The sequence below is a fragment of the Lissotriton helveticus genome, chromosome 5_1, assembly GCF_964261635.1.
Source record: "Lissotriton helveticus chromosome 5_1, aLisHel1.1, whole genome shotgun sequence".
Classification (NCBI taxonomy): Eukaryota; Metazoa; Chordata; class Amphibia; order Caudata; family Salamandridae; genus Lissotriton; species Lissotriton helveticus.
In genome coordinates this window covers 1,516,855,001-1,516,879,554 of record NC_136065.1, presented here as the reverse complement: position 1 = coordinate 1,516,879,554, position 24,554 = coordinate 1,516,855,001, and the positions used below count along the sequence as shown (strand labels likewise).

The 24,554-nt window shown below is 45.8% G+C and overlaps 1 protein-coding gene across 1 annotated transcript in view; it reads right to left on the bottom strand.

The window, feature by feature from the left end:
• Positions 1-24,554, bottom strand: part of LOC144755524 (C4b-binding protein alpha chain-like) — a 553,044-nt gene that overhangs the window by 241,797 nt on the left and 286,693 nt on the right. Inside the window, exons 7-9 of the mRNA XM_078644533.1 lie at positions 17,580-17,759; positions 13,691-13,876; positions 5,103-5,279 (exon numbers count right to left, since the gene is read on the bottom strand). Coding sequence (XP_078500659.1) covers positions 5,103-5,279; positions 13,691-13,876; positions 17,580-17,759 — 543 coding nt within the window. The remainder of the gene's footprint in view (positions 1-5,102; positions 5,280-13,690; positions 13,877-17,579; positions 17,760-24,554) is intronic.

The following is a 24,554-nucleotide window of genomic DNA, read 5'->3' as shown; positions in this document are numbered from 1 at the left end:
AGTCCGGTGGCCCACAAAGTAAGGAATGTACCAATAGCGGTAAGGGAGGCAGTCCAAACAGAACTCCAAGAATTGGAAAAGAAAGGGATAATTGAACCTATCCCCTGTGCAGAATGGCTCGCACCGTTGGTGGTAGTCATGAAGCCAAATGGAAAGGTCAGGCTCTGTGTTGACCTGAGGGAGTTAAACAAGAACATTGTCGTGGAAAGATTCCCCCTCCCGAGAATCGAGGAAATGTTGGCAAGAACAAGAGGGGTCAAGTGGTACTCCACCATCGATTTGACCTCCGCTTACCACCAAATAGAATTACACCCAGACAGCAGGAAACTCACCTCGTTCATCACCCCATTCGGCTGCTACCAGTTCCGCCGCATGCCGTTTGGACTGGCCTCGGCAGCCGCCGTGTTCCAGAAACTAATGCACTAGTTGTTTAAGGACATAACGGGCATGCAATATTTCCAGGACGACATCCTGGTGATGGGGCGAGACAAAATAGACCATGATCAGAAGCTGGAGAAGGTACTGAAAACCCTGGAAACCAAAGGCCTCACGGCTGAGTGGGCAAAATGCCGACTGGGTCTGGAGTCAGTGACCTATTTGGGCCATGAGATTGGGGCCCAAGGCATCACGCCAAAGGCAGGGAATGTGAAGGCAATCGCTGAGGCTCCGCCACCCACCAACAAAGAGGAGGTTAGATCGTATTTGGGTATGGCGGAGTACTACAGTAAATTTGTGGTACACTTTGCTTCCAAGACTCACCACATGAGGATGCTGACCAGAGAGAACACCTGCTTCCAATGGACACCAGAGGCACAAAGTGAGTTCGACACGATCAAAAAACTTGTAACAGGAGCAGTACCGCTGAAGGGATATGACCCACAGGGTGTCACAGTACTCACGACTGATGCCAGCGATAAGGGATTAGGTGCAGTACTAATGCAAGATCGTGGACAGGGGCAGATGGAGACGATCAGCTTCGCTTCCCGGACATTAACAGCCACAGAAAGCAAGTACAGCGTAATCGAGAAGGAGATGTTGGCCGTGGTGTGGGCCACATCGAGATTCCGGCAGTTCTTATGGGGGACCCGATTCTTGCTCAGGACAGACCATAAACCCTTGGTGAAGGTGTTAACATCTAGCGGGCACGCCAACGCCACCACCAGGATATCTAAAATGACATTGAAGTTACTTGAGTTCAGGTATGACGTGGAGTATATTCCTGGAAATCGAAATCGGGTAGCAGACTACCTGAGCAGGGCAGCGGCCATGGAGCCAGGTGAAGAGAACCCCACGGACCACAGCGAATTGGTAGCCCTAGTAGAGGACCAGGAGAAGATCATCAGCTACCAGGAGTGGATGGATGAATACGAGGAGGACAATGTCATGAAGGAAGTGAAAACAAACATTGTCAAGGGCTGGCCGGACAAACGACATGTGAATGTACATATCAAGCCATACTACGAAGTGAGAGAAGAACTATCAGTAGGGGACAGAGGAGTGTTTGTATATAGAGGGGACAAGGTGATCCCCCCGAGGAACCTGATCAATAAGCTACTGGACATGCTACATGAGGGACACCTGGGCATTGGAAAGTTGAAATTAAGAGCAAAACAGAACTACTGGTGGCCCGGCATGGACATACGAGCTGAGAGGCATGTCAGGGAATGCCCCCAGTGCCAAGGAGCCGACAAAACGCTCAAACCCCTGCGTCCTGCACTAGGACAGTTTGAGATTCCACAGAACCCGTGGGAGGAATTATCCATAGACATATTAGGGCCTATTCTTGATGACCAAGGCACTCAGAAATATGTATGCGTCCTCATGGATCGATACTCCAAATGGCCGGAGGTGAAGGTGGATGAGACCATGGACGCCGAGAACATTCTAAGATTCCTGTCAGACACATTCGTGAGGGAGGGCATTCCCAAAGCCATCCTCAGTGACAACGGCCCCCAATTCACGTCCGACAGGTGGAACCAATTCATGAAGAGGAACGGCATCACGAGCAAACACACAGCCATCTATCATCCAGCCGGGAATGGCTTGGTGGAACGTTTTAACAGGGTGGTGATGGGTGCCGTACAAGCTGCAATCTCAGGCAACAAGGATTGGGAGAAAGCCATAGAGAACATGGTATGGGCTTACAGAATAACCCCAACCGGAACTGGATATAGCCCATTCCAGATTTTGAGAGGGCGCGAGCCCTTCACCCATGACAATCGGGTTTGGAAAGAAAAAGTTATCACCAGTGAGTGGTCACCTGCGATAGTACGCTCCAACCTGGAAAGGGCGCAGTCTATATATACCAACCACTACAACAAAAGGAAGAATGTGAAGGGAGCAAGATTAGAGCAGGGCGAGTGGGTCAGAGTGAAGCTGGCAACGTTACAGAAGAAAGGCGACAGTAAATATAGCAGGCCCATGCAAGTCAAAGAGGTATATGATCGGGCGGCCTTACTCAGTGATGGGAATGTATGGTCCCAAGACCGCATGGCCAAGTGCAACAAGATCCTACAATGGACACAGACGGGAAACGACTGGGGAGACGGAGATGAACAGGACATTGAGCCGGGACAAGAAGCCGACGTGCCGCAAGAAGGTAGAGATGCTGGAGATGGACTTACAAAGGAAAGAAGTGTAAATGATCACCAAGGAACAGATGGGGATTTACGAAGGAGGAACACAGAAGGAGCGGCAGCTGGAAGGAGAGAGGAAAGTAGTGAGAAGGTGCAGAACCAAGGCCCTCCGGAGAACACTGCCAGAGTGACCAGGAGCGGTAGGACTGTGATGAGGCCCTCCAGGTATCGTGATTTCGAAATGGACAGTGAACTGTAAGTGACTTTATTGTTGGGTGAAAAAGGGGAGATATGTAGTGGCGCATACTAGTTGATGCACGTCACGTCATGACGTGACGTGCGGCGGCCATCTTAGAGATGCGCGCGCAGCCTGGAGTGAAGGCGCGAGTTCCGAGGGGAACACAGCGTCGGCTCGGCGCTCTTCAGTAACGAGATAATAATTTACATTAAAGAGTGTTATCCACCTACATTGGCTCAGCGCTTCATTGTCAGCCAGCAACATTACAGCATATCAGCAAGGCTACCAAGGGGGCGAACTTCCAAATAAATACCTTGAGGAAACTGAAACCTTTCCTTCCAGCAAAAGACTTCCAAATAGCAGTACAAGCTCTGGTCATTCCTCGCATAGACTACGGCAGCGTGGCCCTCTGCGGCCTCCCCCTAACGACTACTGCACCCCTCAGAGCGTCACTAAATGCGGCAGCGAGACTCATCACTGGATCAAAAAAACACTCACATATCTCCCCGGACTTCAAATCCTTGAACTGGCTGCCTCTTGAAGCCAGAATACAGCTGAAAATTGCCTGCATGACGCACAAGGCTATACACCTGAAATCACCCAGCTACCTCACTCAGAAGTTGACAATTTCCGGGGGGTCCAGAACTACCAGGAGCTCAAACAATCTTCTGCTGAAACCGCGAAGATTCCGGAAGGAAAAAACTTACAAACGCTCCTTCTCTGGAATGGCGCCCAGGATCTGGAACGCACTCCCTCCTGAAACGAGGCTCATCTCCTCCTCCCTTCTTTTTAAGAAAGAAGTCAAAAGTATCCTTATGGCTAAATACACTTGAACAATGCGTTTGACTTACACTGCGAACAGTACTCCAGCATTTTATTATGATATAGCCTTATATTCCTTTGCACGTGTGTTGTGACCTATATTAGTCTGAAATGCTTAGATCCTTTTTTCTCCATCTTTGTATATTCACGGCGTTTTTGTTGTCATACGCTCCCACTATGCCTGGCTACCTCATACCTGTACTATACGTAACTCTTTGCTATGTACTGGAGCGTGATGATCTTGATGATGATGATATGACCTATATTAGTATGAAATGCTTAGATCCTTTATCTTATTCTTTTTTCTATCCATCTCTGTATAATCACAGCGTCTTTGTTATCATACGCTCCCACTATGCCTGGCTACCTCATACCTGTACTATACTTAATACTTTTGTTATGTAATGGAACGTGATGATCTTGTTGATGATTACACCTGTCTCTGTAAAGCGCTCTGTTATCTGCAAAGATCTTGTTCGCGCTATATAAAACTTTCAAAATAAAAAATAAATAAATAAATGGAGGACTCGAGTTTCTTAAACGTGCTTGTGATTAAGCCTGGATTGGCAATTCTAAAGCAAACAAGATACATGAAATTATGGAATCTCGTACCTTTGATGTGAGAGACAAAAATGGAAAAGAATATAAATAACTGGATTGAAACTTTTGAACACTTTTGATTACTTTTTGAGTACGTGAATAATGTGAATCACACACGTGTATAAGGCTGTGCAACTCTTAAATGATGCGCACGGAGCGCATCATATCGTTTCTCAGCCTTGCAGGCACCGCCATCCATATTAGTGTGTTGGTTTTTCAATGCCTTTCCATGGCGGAGACTGTGCCATGGAGCATGCGGATTTCACTTCGGAGGCCCATTGCGGGCCCCCAGGGGGTTGGGGGCTGCACTTGGGGGTACCCATGGTACCCCCAACATTGACATGGACAAGGTGGCAGGTACTGCGCGGTGCCTGTCACGTTGTGCATGCCAATGCACAACATGCATTATTGACATTGCGGCAGGTGCTGCTTACAGCACCGCCCGGCACAATGTTAATAACGCTGGATGCGACTTCCAGGGTGGCGGTCGCATCCTGATCGCCATGGCGGGACCGCCACACCTCTTGCGGGCGGTCCAGTTTGCCATTGCGGTGGCGTGCGGACTTTAATAGACCCCATAGTTCTCTATGTTCCAAAAGCTCAACCCACCTCTCTTTTGGGACAAAGAAATATTCTAATGTGAAAAAGGTGTGTCTGGCCAGCACTAAAGACTCTACAATGTCTCTTGTGGCACCCTCGCCCCTGTGTGGCAAAAGCCTTTCAAGATGATTTTTTTAAGATGATGCTCTCGATAAAGTATTTTATAGTGTCGAATCGCACCGCACATGCTCTTAACTCTTAAATGAGATAATGATCCCCTCCTTTCTGCTGGTCAATAAATGCTGACCATTTCTGTGGCAACTCACCTTTGCATTCGGGTACTTTCGGAATCCATGTACTAGTCTCACTGCACTCAATCCGAGGTTCTCCGTTTAGTTTGAAATACTCGTCACACTCTAACTCAATAGTACTTTTGTATCGCAAGGGAGGACGGGAGTTAATTATTTTTCCATTTACGAGATGTGGCACTTCACAAAGGACATCTGCAAGAAAGGTAAAAAAGACAAGCATTACAAAAGAGCCATACAAGTCAAGCATCAGCCAGAGGGGATCCTTAGTGGCTTGCTGACAATCTCCCTCTTCATTTCCCTTCCTCCTTCCCTTCCCCTTTTCCTTCACTTCCCTCCGCTCCACTTCCTTTTGCTTTCAGAAATCCTAGGTCTTGCTAAAGTTTCGATAACGTGTTCCGTATGCCCCTGCCATCAAGAAAAAGAAAACAAAATATGATAAACCTCTTTGCCGAGACAGCACTTTTCCAGTGTCCCATAAATCAATAGGGGATTTCAGAAGGAACTACTAAATAATGAGAATACGTTTCTGTCCTACCACTGCACTAATTTCCCTAGCTCGTCCTCATTGGAGTATCACACCCAGTAAAACTGAATTCCTGACCCTAACGACCAAATCATTGTGAAAACAAACGCACTATTTAAATTTCACATTTTTACACATCTCCTAGTATTTAGACCGAGATACGCGTATACATCAGTGAACTGTGGGTTCCTTTCACAAAGCCATTTGCAATCAAGAGAGAGAGTACACTGAGGCCTTGTTTACTAGTTGAATTATAAATCAGGTGCGGGAAACCTTTAGCTACTACCTGGCAGTAAAATTGCGGTGGAATATGTAAAATAGCTTGATTACAACCTTTTTCCGTGTCTCACAGAATCAGTTTTATCTTTTGATATTGACTGCATCCCATTAATCTCATTTGTATGTGGCACAGCAAGCGTGAATTAAATGTCACTGCATGAAGGTATGTGATTCTATAATTAATGTTTGCAAGTAAAGACTAGATAATTGTAATTGTGCCTGCTGGATCAGAGAACTAATCATATAGGTTTAGTATTTAGGTTTGGGTTGTATAAAACAGCACTGGATCAGCTAGTATTAATTCTGGTACCCTATCTGTGGATACATTGGGAAATAAACTCCGAGTATGACTGAATATTATTGTTAGAACCCAGTGTCACTGATTGCTCCTTATGAGCAGTGAACAAATGCAGGGTGAGACAACGGTATGTGAGATGGTGATGGTCTATGTACCAGACATACTAGTCTTCTCGCATTCTAGTAGAGAGAGAGGAGTAGTTTAAAGTACAGACCGTCACCTCTCTCTAGATCTGCTGGAACACTAATTTAACTGTGTTTCATACACCCTGCCTTGATGTAAGTCACAAACGAACGCTCATATGTAGAGCAATGGATTCACCCAGAAACCGGTGAAGCCTTGGATCAACACTAACAAGACAAAGTAAAAATCAAAATATGGGTAAATGGTATAAAAGTTGACCTCGCAGTCGGCACTATAACAACATCGGCACACTAAGCAGGGTAAAATTTTGTTTTTAAAAAAAGTGCAAACATACACAATTGACTATTGCTGCCACTGCACACGTCACATATAACATGTTCCCAAAATAAACACACACCAAGCAGGCCACATGTACAAAGAAAGTAGACACGTGTATAACACTCCCAAATGCAAACTTAGTCAACAGAAATCTACGAATACATATTTGAAGGTAAGTACCAACACGTGCCAATTTAAGTAGGTTAGGAGTAACTGAAAACATTCCCAAAACATTCTCCCGCTGCAGATCCTCATCAAACCACCACCATCCCATCTCCCTTTCCCACAGCTGCTCCTCATTAAGCCTCCACCAAATCACATTCAGGTCTGTAACATACAGAAGTCAGCCACAGGCACATTTCCACAATGGCAGTGTCAGAGTTTTTTGAACCACAACTCATTCTGAGGAAAAGATACTTGAGAAGGTGAAATGATGCCACACAGTTGCTCAACGTGAAGGCAAGGTGTACTGGGAAGATATTGTTTCATTTCAAATGAGATTCTGAACATGGTTACAGACTGGAAGAAAAGGGTAACATTTTAATTTAAGAACAGGAAAGTAGGAGATTTTTAGAAAAACTTCGGGATAATGTATTTTCCCCAGTTTGAAGTTTATTGATTTGTATAGCGCTGAATCACCCAAAAGGGTATCTCTGCGCATTAGGACGGAAGAGATCAGCCGAGGTAAAGAACTAGAAAAGGTGAGTTTTCAGGAGCTTTCTGAACTGGGGAAGATTCTGACAGTTGCGAAGATCGAAGGGTAATTTATTCCAGAATCCAGTGGCAAGGGACTTCTATTGAAGCAGATGCAATTTTAGGTGGGGAATAGATATTAGAGAGCCGTTTTTGGCTTAAAAATTGAGGAGGCTCCCTCCTGAATTGGGTCCTTTGGCATGTATGCCAGTGTGGTAGTGCCCCTGGCTGTTCACATGCGGCACTTCAGATCCCCCCTCCCCCCAGTCCCCCCACACAAGGCACAACATTTATGAATGGCGCTGCTGGCACTCCATCAATATGCAAGCAGTGCACGATTCCAGGCCCACTTCATACATGTAGTTTGCATTTCTTGGTGTAACAAATGACAATTTCATTTTCCCTCAGTCACCAACTGCAAGTGCATGGATTTTCAGAGATATTACATAAGACACGGCTGCATGCTGGATACCGAAATTACACAAAGGACATGTGTGAACAATCTGGTTGGAGAGGTCTCAGGGCACTCAGAAGGTGCAGGGCCCCATTTGTGTCAACCAGAGATTTCTAGCATTTTACGACCCCCTCCCCCCCTACACACACACACACACCCTTTTAAGAAATGGACTCTGAGGGTAACGAAGCAGAGGAGACCAAAACTGGCTCAAATTATTGTCCAGTCCATGTACTTACAAAAACACACAACTAAATACTATGCACTAATTTAGGAATATTTGGCTGTTCCAATTACCTGCAACTTACCTAATGACAATTTGCATATCAGAAAGCCCACCTCCAAAGCCCATAGGCTTTGATAAAGTATTCCATAATCACAATATCAGACCTACTGTCTTTTGCAATGGATATTACATCAATAACCAGAAACCACATCACAATAAAAACACTAAAACTACTAACTGTCACATGGATTATTCACAGATGAAAAATAAGACCAATGGCCCTTGGCATCAATAATTCTTTCTTTACAACATGATTGCCTTACAATTACCCATGATCCCTTGGCGCAAAATGTTCCACACTCCTAGGACCTTCACAAAAACTAGGTCCCAGCAAGTGTTTCAGAGCAGTTGCCCTTCTGTTCTAGGACACCTGCACTCTACCTCCTAGGGGGCTTAGCATCATGGGCGTCCGCAGAAATTTTTCCAGGGGGGGGCAACATTTTTACTTCATCGCCATCCTCCGACATGATTGAGCACAAGTATTAAATAAACTAATAAAAAAATCTAATAAGACAAAGAGCTTAAATAAACAAAGAAACCCATGGGGTGGGAGAAAAATCATGTGAGGCTTCACAGCAGATTACCTGGCAACCACAATGAAACAGAGCATTGGCATAGCCAATAGGTCTCGCCTTTGGGAGCTTATAAGTGTTTAGCCATGCAACACTTGAAGTTGTTGCACCAAGGATATTGTACTAGACAACTAAACCCTTATAAGGTCCCAAAGGGGAGACCTATTGGCTATGTCAATGCTGGTTTTTTTTTTAATGACAAGCAGTACTATATGGCTCCGGCTGCCACTTAGTCCACCACATCCCACGTAGATGCTGAATTCATCTTTGAATGGTTTTAAAGCCAATTCAAAAGCTGTCACCAGTGTATGTTAATCCCTATCTCAACTGTGTGACTGCTCTCCTGCTTCCCAATTCTATTAAATACAAATGATGTAAAAAGAACATCCATTTCTGAGCTGCACGGCTCATCCTACCCACGTTTCATGCGCAGATTTGAAATACTGATGGTTTGGGCTTCCCGGAATTCAACTGGTTGAGAGGTAGACAGGTGTAGAGCGGTAGAGAGAGGTAGAGAGAGAGAGGCGTAGAGAGAAGTAGAGAGAGAGGTAGAGAGAGAGAGGTAGAGAGGTAGAAAGAGGTAGAGGTAGAGAGAGAGAGAGAGGTAGAGAGAGAGGTAGAGAGAGAGGTAGAGGTGTAAATGTAGAGAGAGAGGTATAGAGATAGAGGGAGAGGGAGAGGTAGAGAGCGAGAGGTAGAGAGAGAGAGAGGCAGAGAGGTAGGGGTAGAGAGAGAGTGGGAGAGGTAGAGAGGGTGAGAGAGGTAAAGAGATAAAGAGGTAGAGAGAGAGTGGTAGAGAGAGAGAGAGGTAGAGAGAGAGAGGCAGAGAGAAGTAGAGAGAGAGGTAGAGGTAGGGAGAGAGAGGTAGAGGTAGGGAGAGAGAGAGGTAGGGAGAGAGGTAGAGGTAGAGAGGTAGAGGTAGGGAGAGAGGTTGAGAGAGAGGTAGAGAGAGAGAGGTAGAGAGGGAGAGCTAGAGAGAGAGGTAGAGAGAGGTAGAGAGAGAGAGGTAGAGAGAGAGAGAGGTAGAGGTAGAGGTAGAGAGAGAGAGAGAGAGAGAGAGAGATGTAGAGAGAGAGGTAGAGAGAAAGAGGGGTAGAGAGAGAGAGAGGTAGAGAGAGAGAAAGGTAGAGAGAGAGAGCAGTAGAGAGAGAGAGAGAGGTAGAGAGAGACGTACAGGTAGAGCGAGAGAGAGAGAGAGTGGTAGAGAGAGAGAGAGAGGTAGAGAGAGAGGTAGAGAGAGAGGTAGAGGTAGAGGTAGGGAGAGAGAGAGAGGGAGAGAGGTAGAGGTAGATGTAGAGGTGGAGGTAGAGGTGGAGGTGGAGGTAGAGGTGGAGGTGGAGGTAGAGGTAGAGGTAGAGAGGTAGAGAGGTAGAGAGAGAGTGGTAGAGGGAGAGGGAGAGAGAGAGTGGTAGAGGGAGAGAGAGGTAGAGAGAGAGGGAGAGAGAGAGATGTAGAGAGGAAGAGGGAGAGGAAGAGAGAGGCAGAGAGGCAGAGAGGGGTAGAGAGGTAGAGAGAGGGTTAGAGAGAGCGGTAAAGAGAGAGGTAGAGAGAGAGAGGTAGAGTGAGAGAGGTAGAGGTAGAGGTAGGGAGAGAGAGAGAGAGGTAGAGAGAGAGGTAGAGAGAGAGAGTTAGAGAGAGAGAGAGGGAGAGGAAGAGGGAGAGGAAGAGAGAGGTAGAGAGAGGGTTAGAGAGAGAGGTAGAGAGAGAGAGGTAGAGTGAGAGAGGTAGAGGTAGGGAGAGAGAGAGAGGTAGAGAGAGAGGTAGAGAGAGAGAGGTAGAGAGAGATGTAGAGGTAGAGAGAGAGGGGGTAGAGAGAGAGAGAGAGGTAGAGAGAGGTAGAGAGAGAGGTAGAGGTAGAGAGAGAGAGCAGTAGAGAGAGAGAGAGAGAGAGAGGTAGAGAGAGAGAGGTAGAGGTCGAGAAAGAGAGAGTGGTAGAGAGAAAGAGAGAGAGAAGTAGAGAGAGAGAGGCAGAGAGAAGTAGAGAGAGAGAGAGGTAGAGGTAGGGAGAGAGAGGTAGAGGTAGGGAGAGAGGGAGGTAGGGAGAGAGGTAGAGGTAGAGAGGTAGAGGTAGGGAGAGAGGTTGAGAGAGAGGTAGAGATAGAGAGGTAGAGGGAGAGAGAGAGAGAGAGAGAGAGGTAGAGAGAAAGATGTAGAGGTAGAGAGAGAGAGAGGTAGAGAGAGAGAGAGGTAGAGAGAGAGAGAGAGGTAGAGGTAGAGAGGTAGTGGTAGAGAGGTAGAGAGAGAGAGAGAGGTGGAGAGAGAGAGGTAGAGAGAGGTAGAGAGAGGTAGAGAGAGGTAGAGAGAGAGTTAGAGAGATAGAGAGGGAGAGATAGAGAGGGAGAGGTAGAGAGAGAGGGGTAGAGAGAGAGAGGTAGAGAGAGAGAGGTAGAGAGAGACAGAGGTAGAGAGGGAGAGAGAGAGAGATAGCGAGAGGTAGAGAGGTGTAGAGAGAGGTGTAGAGAGGTAGGTAGAGGTAAAGAGAGACATAGAGAGAGAGAGGTAGAGAGAGGTAGAGAGAGAGATAGAGGTAAAGAGGTAGTGGTAGAGAGGTAGAGAGAGAGAGGTAGAGAGAGAGAGGTAGAGAGGGAGAGCTAGAGAGAGAGGTAGAGAGAGAGAGAGAGAGAGAGAGATAGAGAGGGAGAGGTAGAGAGAGAGAGGTAGAGAGAGAGGTAGAGGTAGAGAGGTAGAGAGAGAGGTAGAGAGAGACGGAGGTAGAGAGAGAGAGAGAGATAGCGAGAGGTAGAGAGAGAGAGAGATAGAGAGGGAGAGGTAGAGAGAGAGAGAGGTAGAGAGAGAGGTAGAGGTAGAGAGGTAGAGAGAGAGAGGTAGAGAGAGACGGAGGTAGAGAGAGAGAGAGAGATAGCGAGAGGTAGAGAGGTGTAGAGAGAGAGGAAGAGGTAAAGAGAGACATAGAGAGACGTAGAGAGAGAGGTAGAGAGAGGTAGAGAGAGAGAGGTAGAGAGGTAGAGAGAGAGGTAGAGAGAGAGAGGTAGAGAGGAAGGTAGAGAGAGAGAGAGGTAGAGAGGTAGATTGGAGATCCTAGCATTTCCAGAGCATTAAAGGCACTACTCATTTGTAACGTCATTCCTTTCACTGCACATCCTGCTTTATCTAAATAACTAGGGCCCGCATATACAAAAGGATGGTGTTGTCATAAAGCTTACAATTTGCAGCATCACAGTGGTTGCTACTGCAAAACCCCTTTTTAGAGTTTTGTATAACCTTCATGATTGACAAAAGGGGTTCTGCATCTTTCTTCATATTGGAATTTGGAGGGGCAGTGGAAAGGGTGCTATCTTCAAATTGCAATTTACAATGTCATATATCAATGGTTTTCAAACGCAATGGCAGTCGCAAACCGTTGATCTGATACCAACACTGAGCTGCAGTTGGTACATGATTCAGAAAAGAAAAGTTGTCCCTGTGGGACAGCTTTCCCTTCGTGAGTCATGGCAGGCGACAGTGAGTACAGACAGCGGTCCAGGGGCTACACTCGATACTGCAATGAACATGAGGGACTGCCCCTTTGGAGCTCAAGGCGTAAACTCTTTAATCCATCTCATATGCAGACCCTTCTGTAATACTAGTGCTTATGGTGCAAAAAACAGGCATATCGTGTGTGGTGCAGACACTTCTGTTCAGTTTTAACTCTTTTTCAGTTGTCAACAAAAAATTTTAATTCATATTTTGGTTTCCATTGTTAACTGTTTTTAAATATATCCATTATTTTATTTTAGAAATAATGGATATATTAAAAAACGTATAACAACAGTTAACAATGGAAACCAAAATATGAATTAAAATATTTTGTTGACAACTGAAAAAGAGTTAAAACTGATTATTACCATGGAAAAGAAATTGATGAAACTTTAATGTTCGCTGACAAGTGCACACATCCATTGGAACAGAAGTGTCTGCACCACACACATATGGTATACGAAAGGGCACCTAAAGAGTAGGTACCAGGATGTAGCAGCACCAACAAAAGAAAGGAATATAGCTTGAGTACGAATAAATCACGAGTGCACAGAAGGACTTTCCAATTGATCTCGCAAAAAACAGGCAGACACACCCATTGCATCTCTGGGCGAATTGTGTAATTCGATGCCGGCGTTAATGAGGCTTTGATGGTTTTCACCCCTTCCTAGGGCCCCTGGCTGCAGCTCCACTCTTCCTTAGCTTGAAAAATGTGCCCCCCCCCCCCCCCCCACCCCGAAATTTGACTCTAGGTGCGCCTCTGCTTCAAGCTGTTGGAGCAGCCAGGCCCGGACCTTCTCTCTTGCCCATCAGCAGGACCGTCCTTGCAAGCGCTTTCTCACGCTTTTAAAATTGACGGCCCTGCAGACAAACACCACTGTGGGGGCTGTCAATAGTGACGGACCGGTGATCCAGGGGGGGGGGCAAGTGCCCCCCCTTGCCCTCCCCTGCGGACGCCCCCCGCAAATCAGACAGAGATCGAAAAAACTCCACTGAAGTATTACATTTTAGCTGGCGAGCCAGCCAGCACCACCATTCCAAGAGATAAGGGCGGCAAACATTTACTTCCAGTAAATTAGAAACTGGAGCGATTGCTGGACTCAGTTAGCTACAATATAACTTTTTAAGTGCAAATATCAATGTAGCTGCCTGAGTCTTCATTGAGGGAGTGTGCTGTCTGAAATCTTCTTTTTCACCGAGCCAGACTCGGAGCTAACTGCAACTGGGGACAACGCTAAAGGGGGTGTTCATTTAGAGAAAAAAAACTGGCCAGTTCTCTCTCGTTGGGTGCCCGTGGCTAATACGATATATGTGTTTGAGAGATTAGTTATAAAAATCATTGAGCGTTGATGGAGAGATTGTCAGCGGGAACACAATCCACTGGCTATCTTGCCAATGCGTCTCTGCACTCACCCACATTCTCCCCATTTCTAGATGCATCCAAGCGCATCCCCTTTATATGTAGCCCTGGCCTAAAGGGCCTCTGTAAAGGGTCTCCGGGCTCCTCTAGGCTGAGTGCTCATGAGTGCTGCTGGAGAGACTGAGCCCTACCGACATACCTTTACAAATAGGTGCTTTCCCACTCCAGTACCCATCGCCAATACACTGGATGTTGTCATCGCCAATCAGTGAAAGATCCTCGGAGACGCAGTGGTACGTCACATACTCGCGGTACCTGAACTCTTGCCGGTCCATTCCAGAGTGACTTCCGTTTACGATGGCTGGGGGTTCTCCGCAAACAACAGCTAAGGGAGAGAGAGAGGGGACAGGAAACATGATTGTGGGCACAAACAGCAGTGCATGTAGCTTGGCATTAGCAAAACGGCAGCTCCCCCCCCCCCCCTCTGTGCGCTGCATGTGGAGTTTTGTTTGGATCTCCTCCACTCCAAGAGTTTTTAAAAATATGCCAATGCGACAATCTTTATCAGATTCATGTTATTGTGTGGCACATGAAGCGAGTCCTGGCGTTTTCATTGGGATGTACCGAGGCGAGTGAAACGAAGTTCTTGAGGCGAGTCCTGACTAAAAAGCTTCAACAGGATGAAGGTGACACGGGTCCACTAACCAACACAGCCACTCAATGCAACAAACATATCTGACCCAACAAGCACATCGGAAAAAAACATAATAAGGAAGAGGCAGAGGCAGATGTGCGTGCAAACGGTAAGGGAAGCTCGGAGGAGAAGCATGGAGGGAAAGGCAGAGTAGCATTACAAGAGGGTTTTTGGCAAAAGTGCGGAGTGTGAAGAGCTTGAGCCACATGGACGGGTATTCTGATCACTACCGAGCATATGGGCAATGCGCAGGGCTTCGGTTCACGAACTTGGGACACATTAACTGACGGGAGGAGGCGGAAGCTCACGGGCAGTGTGTGGAGTTTGTGCCACATGGACAGTGAGAAGAGTATGCGGCACACGGATAGAAAGAACGAAAAGCATGGTGCCTTTGGACACAGTGTAAGGCATTACCCATAGCTGCCAAGGTTTCAGATTGCTAAGAGTGACATTTTCATAATTTCAGTGTAATTATGAGTGACATTTCAACGACTATAAGTGACACTTTCTCGCTAGCAAAATCAAGCAGTAAAAGACGAGGGAATCATATAAATGTCAGAAATTACATTTATTTGAGCAAAGCTGCTAATGTTTCAGACTGCTTATGTGTGACATTTTCATAGATTCGGTGGATTTACAAAAGACATTTAACAACTAAATGCATGACAGTTTGAGCTACACTTCTTGTGGCCAAATAATGCAAAGAAGTCCATGAAAACAGACAAATTTTAGAAATCACACTGAGTTCAGCAATAAGAAATTCGAACTCCGTAGCAGGTGCTTTTAAAGCAATTTTTTTTAAATAATCAGCAACCTCCACCCCAACCTCAGCTTCAGGTACGGCTGAACCACACAAATCAAAGGGTTCTCTGTGATAAAAGAAGCAACCCACTGAGCTATCTACATATAATACAGATCATTACAATACAATATGCTGTTAGACTTTCTTTGCAGTATATAAACTCTCTGCTCTACTTAATAGTGAGTGAAAACAGCCATGAGACAAACTCTGGCAGATCTCTAGCGAGGATATTAGTCATCTGCCTTAACTCTGCCTAAGCAAGTCTCACAGTGCTGGGAAAATAAAGGCTGCTGCTTGTAGTACAACTGACAAGTAAGGATATTAAACCCTTTAACTAAACTAGCAGTTTGATGATTTATTAGTGCAGACAAAAACTCAGAGATGGCCTGCATTTACAGCACAAACAGACAACTTCAGTGTACCCATTTACAAACCGCTATGCTGTGCTGGAGGGCCACTCCCCATTCTCTTTATAAACATTTTGAGTTTCATCAGCGAATTATTAAATGAATATCTGACTTACCTGGTGTGATCTCTTGATAGTCAGAAGGATCCACTGAGAGGAGCTGCCTGAGTGTCACAGCAGAGATCGTTAGCCTGTCTCTTCTTAAGAGAGTCAGACAGCGCAGCCGTGCTGCAGCATCAACCTGTGCCACCTGCTCTCACTGTCAGAATCACGGTTGCGTGGTGAGTCCGGCCCGGGGCACTAGTTGGGCTCTGACTGGCTGGGCAGGGCACAGCAAGTATGTGCCCAGGTTATGAGGAGGTGAACAGGTGGATTGCCACCGGCTTCCTCCTTTAACTCAGGGCCATGCATCAGGGCGCACGGAGGAACAGCAATGAATTCCTCGGTACCTTGGGGCCCGGCTGGCAGGCAGGAAATGAAACATCCTGTCAGACTGGTACAGTCGAATGAGGACCTGACAAGGTCCGTGCACCGACCCTTCCCTCCCATACAGAGAAGCTATCACACCAACCTTGGGGGGGGGAGGGGAGGGGGGGATGAATAAATCCTCTAGGCTTGTTCTGTTCTTCCTCTGCTGTGCCCCATGCTCACTGAGCCGGCCGGCGTGACTCTCTATTCCAGTGAGGACGGGCCCTCTCACCGGACAGCGATCTCCTGTGACTGCATGATGGGCCCTGTCTTTCACCAGTGCCCTCGAGTTTTGCTGGCCTCGGCTGCTCGGAAATAAAATTGCCGGCGGGCGGCATTGCCTTTATTAATTAGTTTCCTGGGCCTGTCCCGTCCTAGTGTAGCGACCTGACTGCAGGACAGATCTGAGGTGCGATGTTCGCTCTGGCCCCATCATCACATGGCTGCTAGACTGTAGTGCAGCACCCCTCCGGCCACGGTGTGTGTCCAGTCGAGGCAGGTTCTTACAAAATTAGGCCGCACGCCGGCCCTCTCTAAACGCGGAAAGTGAGGCAGCTAACATCATTGTCTGCCGTCCGCCCGGCCCGCGCTACGTGCGGCCATGCACCGCATGTATTAAATTTATCCAAGCAAGTCCTAAAGTCAGTGTAAATGCCGCGACGGGCGAGGAAATACCTTGGCGCCCGTGGTGAGTGCCTAGCTGTGTGAGCCTGCCAGCATCTTGCTGAGAGGGCGAACCCGCCCCCTTATTAATTGTAACTGTGTCCGGGTCGTGTCAAACTTAAGCCGGGGCGCGGCAGGAAATTACAGCACCGCGGACAGCCTGGAGCCAGCATTGTTACATTGTAGCCGCCTAGCGCTGCCGCACTCTCACTCAGCCCACAAGCTCAGAGATTAACTATTTATGAACTACAGCAGCTGCTGGCACTGGCAGCAGCATGTCAATCGGACTCGGAGCAGCAGAAGCCGTGCACAGGCGCCTCTGGTGGCGCGAGTCGGCAAAATGCGTGACAATGCATTTCAGTGCGGTGTCGCGGAACACCGCACTGAAATGCGTGAGTGTCACACCTGTTGCGTGATACTTGACAGGACTGATTACCTCCTCGTCCGTCTTCCTGGATGCAGTCTTTACGCATGAGATGCTTCTTCTTTCTGGCAGAACCAGTTTCCTAGCTGAAACCCAAAACATTCCCCTAAGATGACCCCCGTTACCCAGGAGCCACCATAAAAGGGGGGGACTAACGATGACCTTTCTGTAACATACAACTCCAAAAAGGCAACAGTAAAACAGGAAATAGTCAACTGCCCTGCCTGGGCGGTAGGGCGGGCCTCAGGACTGCATACAGGAAGACCAGGACTCGGAGTAATGAAGATTACCGGTAAGAAACCAGGGCATTTGAGCACATAGGGCAAACAGTATCAGGAGCTGAGAGCACATGGGAAGACAGTTAAGTAGTTTTGGGCATATGCACCAGATCCTCCAGACTCTTAGAGATGGCATCCTGTTCATAACACAGCCAATTCCCTCTAGATCTGGGACAGATGTTAACATTATTGCACAATATTCACCAACAATATGATAGGACACAAGGTTGATATTATTTCTAGGTGCAAAGCCAGTCTCTTTTGCTTTAATAAAGAGAATGTACAAATTCCTCCGAGGTAAGTCTGGAGGAGGCAACACTAGCTTTAACCACCTGTGTTTTAACAGTACTTACGTCGGCACACTGGCACCTTTGGAACCCATCTATCTTCTTCCTCACAGCGAATTTGTAGTCTATCACTTGTTGTAAATCCCTCGTCACAACGAAATTCCACCAAGTCCGAAACCTCATACTGAGATTTAAAGCCTAAGACTTTATATCCATTGTCCACAACTGGATTTGAACAGCGGATATCTGAAAATGAAAGGAAGAGAGTTGAAAGGTCAAATGTTACAGTTACGGGAGTAGCCGGAAAATAAAAATACCCCCCACTTTGATCCATCCCTCGAATGCTGTCAGGTGAGCAAAGCTAGTAAACTCTACCCACTCGAGATGAGGTCCCTTAAGCCAGCTTCTGTCCATCTATTTCTGCATCCTTTAAGCCTGTAATGAAGCCATCCATCTATCCATCTTTTCATGTTTTCACCCATACATACATCCTTTCACCATTCCATACCCTCTCATCATTAGTCTTACATCCATCCTTCTACTCACACTTCCACCCATTCCTCCATACTTTTACCCATTCATCCGTCCATTCATTTTCATCCATCCACCAATTCACCCTCCTTTTATCAATCCACCAATTCATCCTTTCACCCTTCCATCCAGCCGTCTATTCATCCATCCACCCATTCATCCAGCCTTTCATCATTACACTTTCTTTCACCCACTATGTAAATCTTGTTTTCCCATTCAATCAGTCCTTTTATCCTTGCATTCATCCTTTGATCCACAATTCCTTCCTTATTTTTATATGTCCTTTCTTTTGCTCTTCTTTCCAAACTTCTCTCCCACTCCCTCTTTTATTCCCTCTCCTTTTCTCTTAATTTCTTTGCTGTGGTTAACTCCTAATCACTGTGTTGTTTATTGTTTTCCTTTACTTTTGATTTTTTAATAGCTTTTGCCTGCGAAGCTGCAGCCAGGAGAGGGTCATAAATAACTATAATTGTCATCACCACCCCACTTAAGCTGTGAAAGAGGGGCGGGGCGGGGGGTGTAACAAAGCCACTGCTGCACCCCATATCAATTATCATGCCCTTATCCCTTGTATCCCGCCACCCTTTGTTGACCTAAACACCGCCCACATCAAGCACAACAAAATATACTAATATCTCTCCCAACAATGTGGACAAGGTTGTGGGTGGCAGGTAGAAAGTTACGGTTGCAGCATCATTCACAGTGTGGGTCACTGTCACCCTATCCAGTGCTGTAAAACATGCTGCGTGGCACACTACAAAACGATCCACGCCCACAGTTCACAGGGTGTGGGCACAAATAGGACAGAATGGGAATTGTGAGTAGTTGCTCAGAGTTCTCTTTGGAGGCTGATGGTGCTTGGGAAGCGGTTACCGTTTCTTATCGGAGGGATCTTTTCTTGGAAGACTGAGAGGCAAAAGGGACTCTGCATTGAAATAAACAATTTAACACTTGTGTAGCCCATTTGACCGCACAATAAGGACCATGAGTCAAAATCTAAATTTAAATGGGTTTGTTACACAATAATCAAAAATCAAGAACATGTTATAAATGTAAAGAATCATGACCAGCAAATTAAACTGTTGATGCAGATTTCTTCTTGATAGCATAAAGCATAGAGTAATGACAGTTAGAATAATACAAATACCAAGAATATGGAATTGGAGGGTTTTCAAGTTACTCCGCTCCTCCTAATACCAAGAATATGTAGTTGGAGGGTTGTCAAGTTACTCCGCTCCTCCTTCCTTCACGTAGCAGAGATTCTAGGAATAGCCACCCTAGCTCAAACTCCTAATTAAGGTTTGTTTAGGATAACAGGTCTCAAGGGAATTTGGGACTGTAGAAAGGTGTCAGCATGGTGAAAACTCCAGTGGAAGTCTTCTAACCAGGGAAACAAGTGTTAGCATAAAGCCAAACCCATATAAGAATGAAAGGAAGCAGAGAGGTCTGCACCTCTCAAAGCCCAAGGGATCTCTCCTAACGTATAGCAATGTCCATATTAAAACACATAGATGCTCCATCATTCCCATAGAGCTCACACCACCCCATCCAGGGACCATGAGTGTTGAACTTCCCATTATGCGATGGCAACAACTGTAGATGTTCTCATCCCACAAATCCTAGGCAGACACATCGACCTTGGGTAGTACCCCGTTACTGATACATGATGAAAGACGTGCTCAGTCTCCTAGCTTTCCACACCTCTACCAATATTTTCTCTCTCAGGCTTCTCTAATACACAATGCTCCTTTCTCTAAATAATAATGCTTTGAAACAGCACCCGAAGAGGAGAAATCATGCAAGGCAAGCAGAAAAATACATTTCGAAATCTAGACATAGTAGAATTTGCTCTGTTAAACATGTGCATTGTGATTAAATGATTAAATCTGCACGTGTAACTTCAGATAACTACAGCAATATAAATGCGATATAATTAAATGAATCATGTGCAATGCACTTACAAATAAATGCAGCATAACTTGAAACATAAGTGTAAATACATACGAGTACTACATTAGCTCATTGTCAAACTACACATTAATGTGCACACAGTTATGAATCTCTAGTGTTCTATAGTGAAAGCATCTGAATAGTACATTTAAATACTTCACTTCACATTAATAAAGTTAAGGCACACAGAGTATATAGTGCTAAGTGCATGTAAGGGTGGAACTAAAATTGCGCTTTTTCAAGGACTTGTACCCAAGTGCATCAAACACCTAATACAGGGTATGAGTTGCGCTTTAACCCCTTGTGTGCTTATGACGAGACCAGGCCATCATGAGTCACAGTTGAGCTGTGCTCATGACGGCCTGGTCGCGCCATAACAGTGCTGCTCTGCCCACGCGCAGTTAATTCCCCACCTGTGTGGGAGAATTAATGAGTGGGCGGGGTCATGACAATACCAGGCCGTCATGAGCACAGCTCCACCGTGACTCATGACAGCCTGGTCTTGTCACAAGCACCGCGCTCACCCCCCGGCCCTCCCGCACCATGGGGGAATTAGCCCCGCAGGGAAGGGGTTAAAATAAATTAAATACATATGAGACAGGGGCTGTGGAGAGATGAGGGGCGCTATTGGAGGATGGTAGTGAGGGAATATGTGAAGAAGGAGGTCACTGCAGGGCTTCCAACAAAGTTTCCACCACCAGGCACCACCAGTTCTAAATCTGGCTCTGTTTTCTCAAGAGACCCAAGCAGCAAGGCAGTTTGTAGACTTCCAGTAGATAGTTCCAGTCTGGACGAAAGGTAGCAACGAGGTAGAGATTCTACACCTGGTCCAGTGTCTTCTCTTCTACACTAGTTTGCAGGCTTCCTTGCTGCTTAAATGACAAAGAACACACTGGGTCTAGTACTGCTACTACTCAAGTTGTTAGGGCAGAATGCCAAGGCTAATCAGTGGGTCTGCCGCAATCAAATGTTTGTAGGCTTCTCTATTTCTGGCTGGAGAAGAGATTTATATTCCTGTTCCTCGCCAGTCTAATCCCAGAACAGGGCAGGCCAGAAACAGAAACAGAAGGCTTCTGATGCTGATCAATCCACTCCCTGGACTGGCTGAAGTGTGATGTGTATTTGGTATACCGGACTGCATCAATTGCACCACAGCAGCAAGTCACTATTTCAATACGCTAGGGACAAAAGAAACTGACACTATAGAGGTTACCGCTACATAAATTTAGGGAGGTACCATTTTATTTAATTTAATCTATGTAATATAATTAGTTAAGGGTTAACTTAACATAAAATGCATTGATACAATTATGACTGGTAAGGGTGACTAAGATAACTTAATTGCAGTTACTTTAATGAGGGGTTAGGGTTAGAATGGATATTATGGTTAGGTTACAGATAAATATTGTAGTCAGTTTACATTGTTTTGAGGCTAATCAAGTTTAGGTTTAAACCTATGGTAAAAAATAAAACCCCACCAAAAGGGAAACTGCCCAATTCAGTGTAAATATATATATACTGATAATCACATGCACAAACTATAATGTCATTCAAAGAAAGAAAATGAAAGAGAATGAGTAATGTTTCTTTCTTTCTCAAGGGGCCAACACAATGTAACTTTTTTATACAATGTAGCAGAGAAAGACTGGTCTAAGACTATTTTGCTTGAGTTTTGTTGTTTACGGCTGTAACACAAATTTAACTTTTTCTTTTGTTTTTTACAGTTCCATGTGCTTTAATTAAAGGTGGAGAGTTTACTCTTAACATCCCCTCAATCATTGCTAACCCTGACAGGGCACCAAGCCTTAACCTCAGAAAGTTGAACACACAGAACCTACTTCACATAAACACCTCGACTCAAGAAATGGTCGCTTCCAACCGGCACATCAACGCGATGCTACTCAATTGTAGATCAGCGGTGAAACACACAGCTGATATTTCTGATCTCATCATTGCGCATAATTTGGACATTCTGATCATCACTGAAACCTGGCTCAGTAATACCTCCTCCCCAATTCTTGATATCTTAATCCCTCCTGACAACTCTATTCTCAGAAGTGATCGCCTGGATAAAACAGGCGGGGGCATTGCCTGCATTCATCGCTCCAACCTCACAATGGAGAAGTGTGGCTCAATGGTTAGAGCGGCAGACCCTGATGCAGAAGTCTAGCCCGGGACCAGGGTTCAATTCCCTGCCTCGGTGGGTCTTGAGCTCAAAAATTCCACGGACGTGATAATTCTCGCCTCGGTGCCTATTCCAATCATGGAGTCCCACTCTGCAACTCTGAGCAATAGCTTCCTTAATCTCCACAATGGCCCCCACAACGCTAAGGATGCCTGGCCTCCACCTTGGGTGTGCCCAGGAGTGGACAACTCACAGGGAAAGCCAGGATGGGTTCCACTACGGTATTTGTACAAGCGCCTTGAGACCCTTGTGGGTGAGTAGTGTGCTATACAAGTATCAATTTACGATTTACGTTTACAATAAAACATCCTCTTGTACTGTCTTATCCACGTGTGAACAGCGAGTCTCTGACATTTGGAACAAAGGCAAGAAGATCTGTGTGCAACACTCGATATATCACCCTCCTGGTGACAATCTAGTCTTCACTGAGCAAATCATGGAGGTCATCAGCTCGAGTTCGGACCAACTCTGCCACATATTCCTCGGAGACTTCAATCTCCATTGGAATGACACAAATGATCCAATTGTCTATTCCTTTAAGACCTTCCTCTCTGACCTCAATTTTATTTCTCACAGCTCTGTAAAGGACCTACTCACAATAAAGGCGCCACTCTAGACCTCATTATTGCCAAAGACAACTTCATACAAATAGGGAAAATCCTACCCTGTGACTGGTCTGATCACTTTCAAATTCCCTTCCTCATTTTAAGCAAGGGTCTGGATCGACAGGGGCAACCCCTTAGAGCGAAACAAATGATCCGCAATGTGAGGGACCTCGACATTAACTTGTTAACCTCAATCACCAAAAATAAACTACAGCCCCCTTCTAATTTGACCAACCTTAACGATCTTTCTGAGCACTACTGTAACACTTTTTCTAACATTCTTGACTCTGTTGCTCCGAAACAGCTCAAAAGGATCGCAGTCAAACTCTCTAAACCATGATTTAATGGTGCCCTAAATGATTAACGGTGCAATCTAAGACTCTCTGAGAGATTCTGGAGAAACTCGCCTTCCACAACAGCACTCTCTCAATTAAGAAATTTGAGAAGCGTTTACAACAAACATATACGCTTGGCAAAAATCAACCACTTCAGATCTCAACTGGATAGACCAAAAAACTCTTTGAACTCATCAAGGAACAATCTATCCAATCCTCTTACCAGAGCTCTGCTCCGCTATCCATGCTCCCTAGTGGTGATGATTTTACAGCTCACTTCGCTGGAAAAACAGTGAAAATAGAGCTGGAGCTATTACCCACCGCCCCAACTTTATTATTCAAAATGCCACCCGTAGAATCTGGGGAGGGGGCTGAATCCTTGACAATTTACCACCAGCCTTTGGGCAGCTCTCTCAAAAACAATGCTACTTGGAGCAGTTTTCTCCTACCAGACTACACTGAGATACTTTGCAATATGACATCCATCAAACCCTCCAACCACTTTGGAATTCCACTACCCGCCAAGCTCTATAAAGATTTAATCTCAGCCGTTCTCCCTCTTTGGTCCAAGATCATTCATGAATCACTCATACAGGGAAAGATCCCGGACTACCTAAAAGTTGGGCAAGTTAATCCAATTCCTAAAAAGCCCAATGCCGACCTATCAGATCCTTACAACTTCCAACCAATCACCAGCAGAATTACTCTAGCAAAAGTGCTGGAAAAAGTGTTCATTCACAGCTCTGCAAACCTATTGAGAAATATCATCTCCTGGATCCTCACCAGTCAGGATTCAGAGCAGGTCACAGCACTGAAACGGCACTAACGCACATCGTGGATGACGCCGTGAGAGCCCTTGACCAAAATGTCCCTTGTCTCCTGATCCTTCTAGACCTGTCCTCAGCCTTCAATACCATCAAACATGACAACTTGATTGATCTCCTAATAGGATGGGATTGTCGGGCTCGGTACTAAATTGGTTCGCCTCCTTCCTTCACAACCGCACGCAAAGGATCAAAGTTAATCATGCCCTAGCTTCCAGTACCCCGGTCCTAATTGGAGTCCCTCAAGGCTTGACGCTCTTGCCCACTCTCTTCAATCCATTTATGGAACCTCTTGCAGTCATTCTGAACAGATCCAACATCCAATACCACATGTATGCGGATGACACGCAATTGTACCTGAAGATCTCATCACAGGAGGACATAAAAACTTTAAATGCTGCACTTGCACACACTCAACAATGGCTAGCTCAAAACCATCTCTTACTAAATACTCTCAAAATGGAATTTCTTTTGATGACCCCACCTAATCACTCAGCCCCTACCCTTGACTGGATTAAACAACTAACTGCTCTGAACTGCACATCTCATGTTGTAGACTCTACCAAATCTTTAGGTGTCACCTTGGATAAACATCTAAATATGCAAGCACA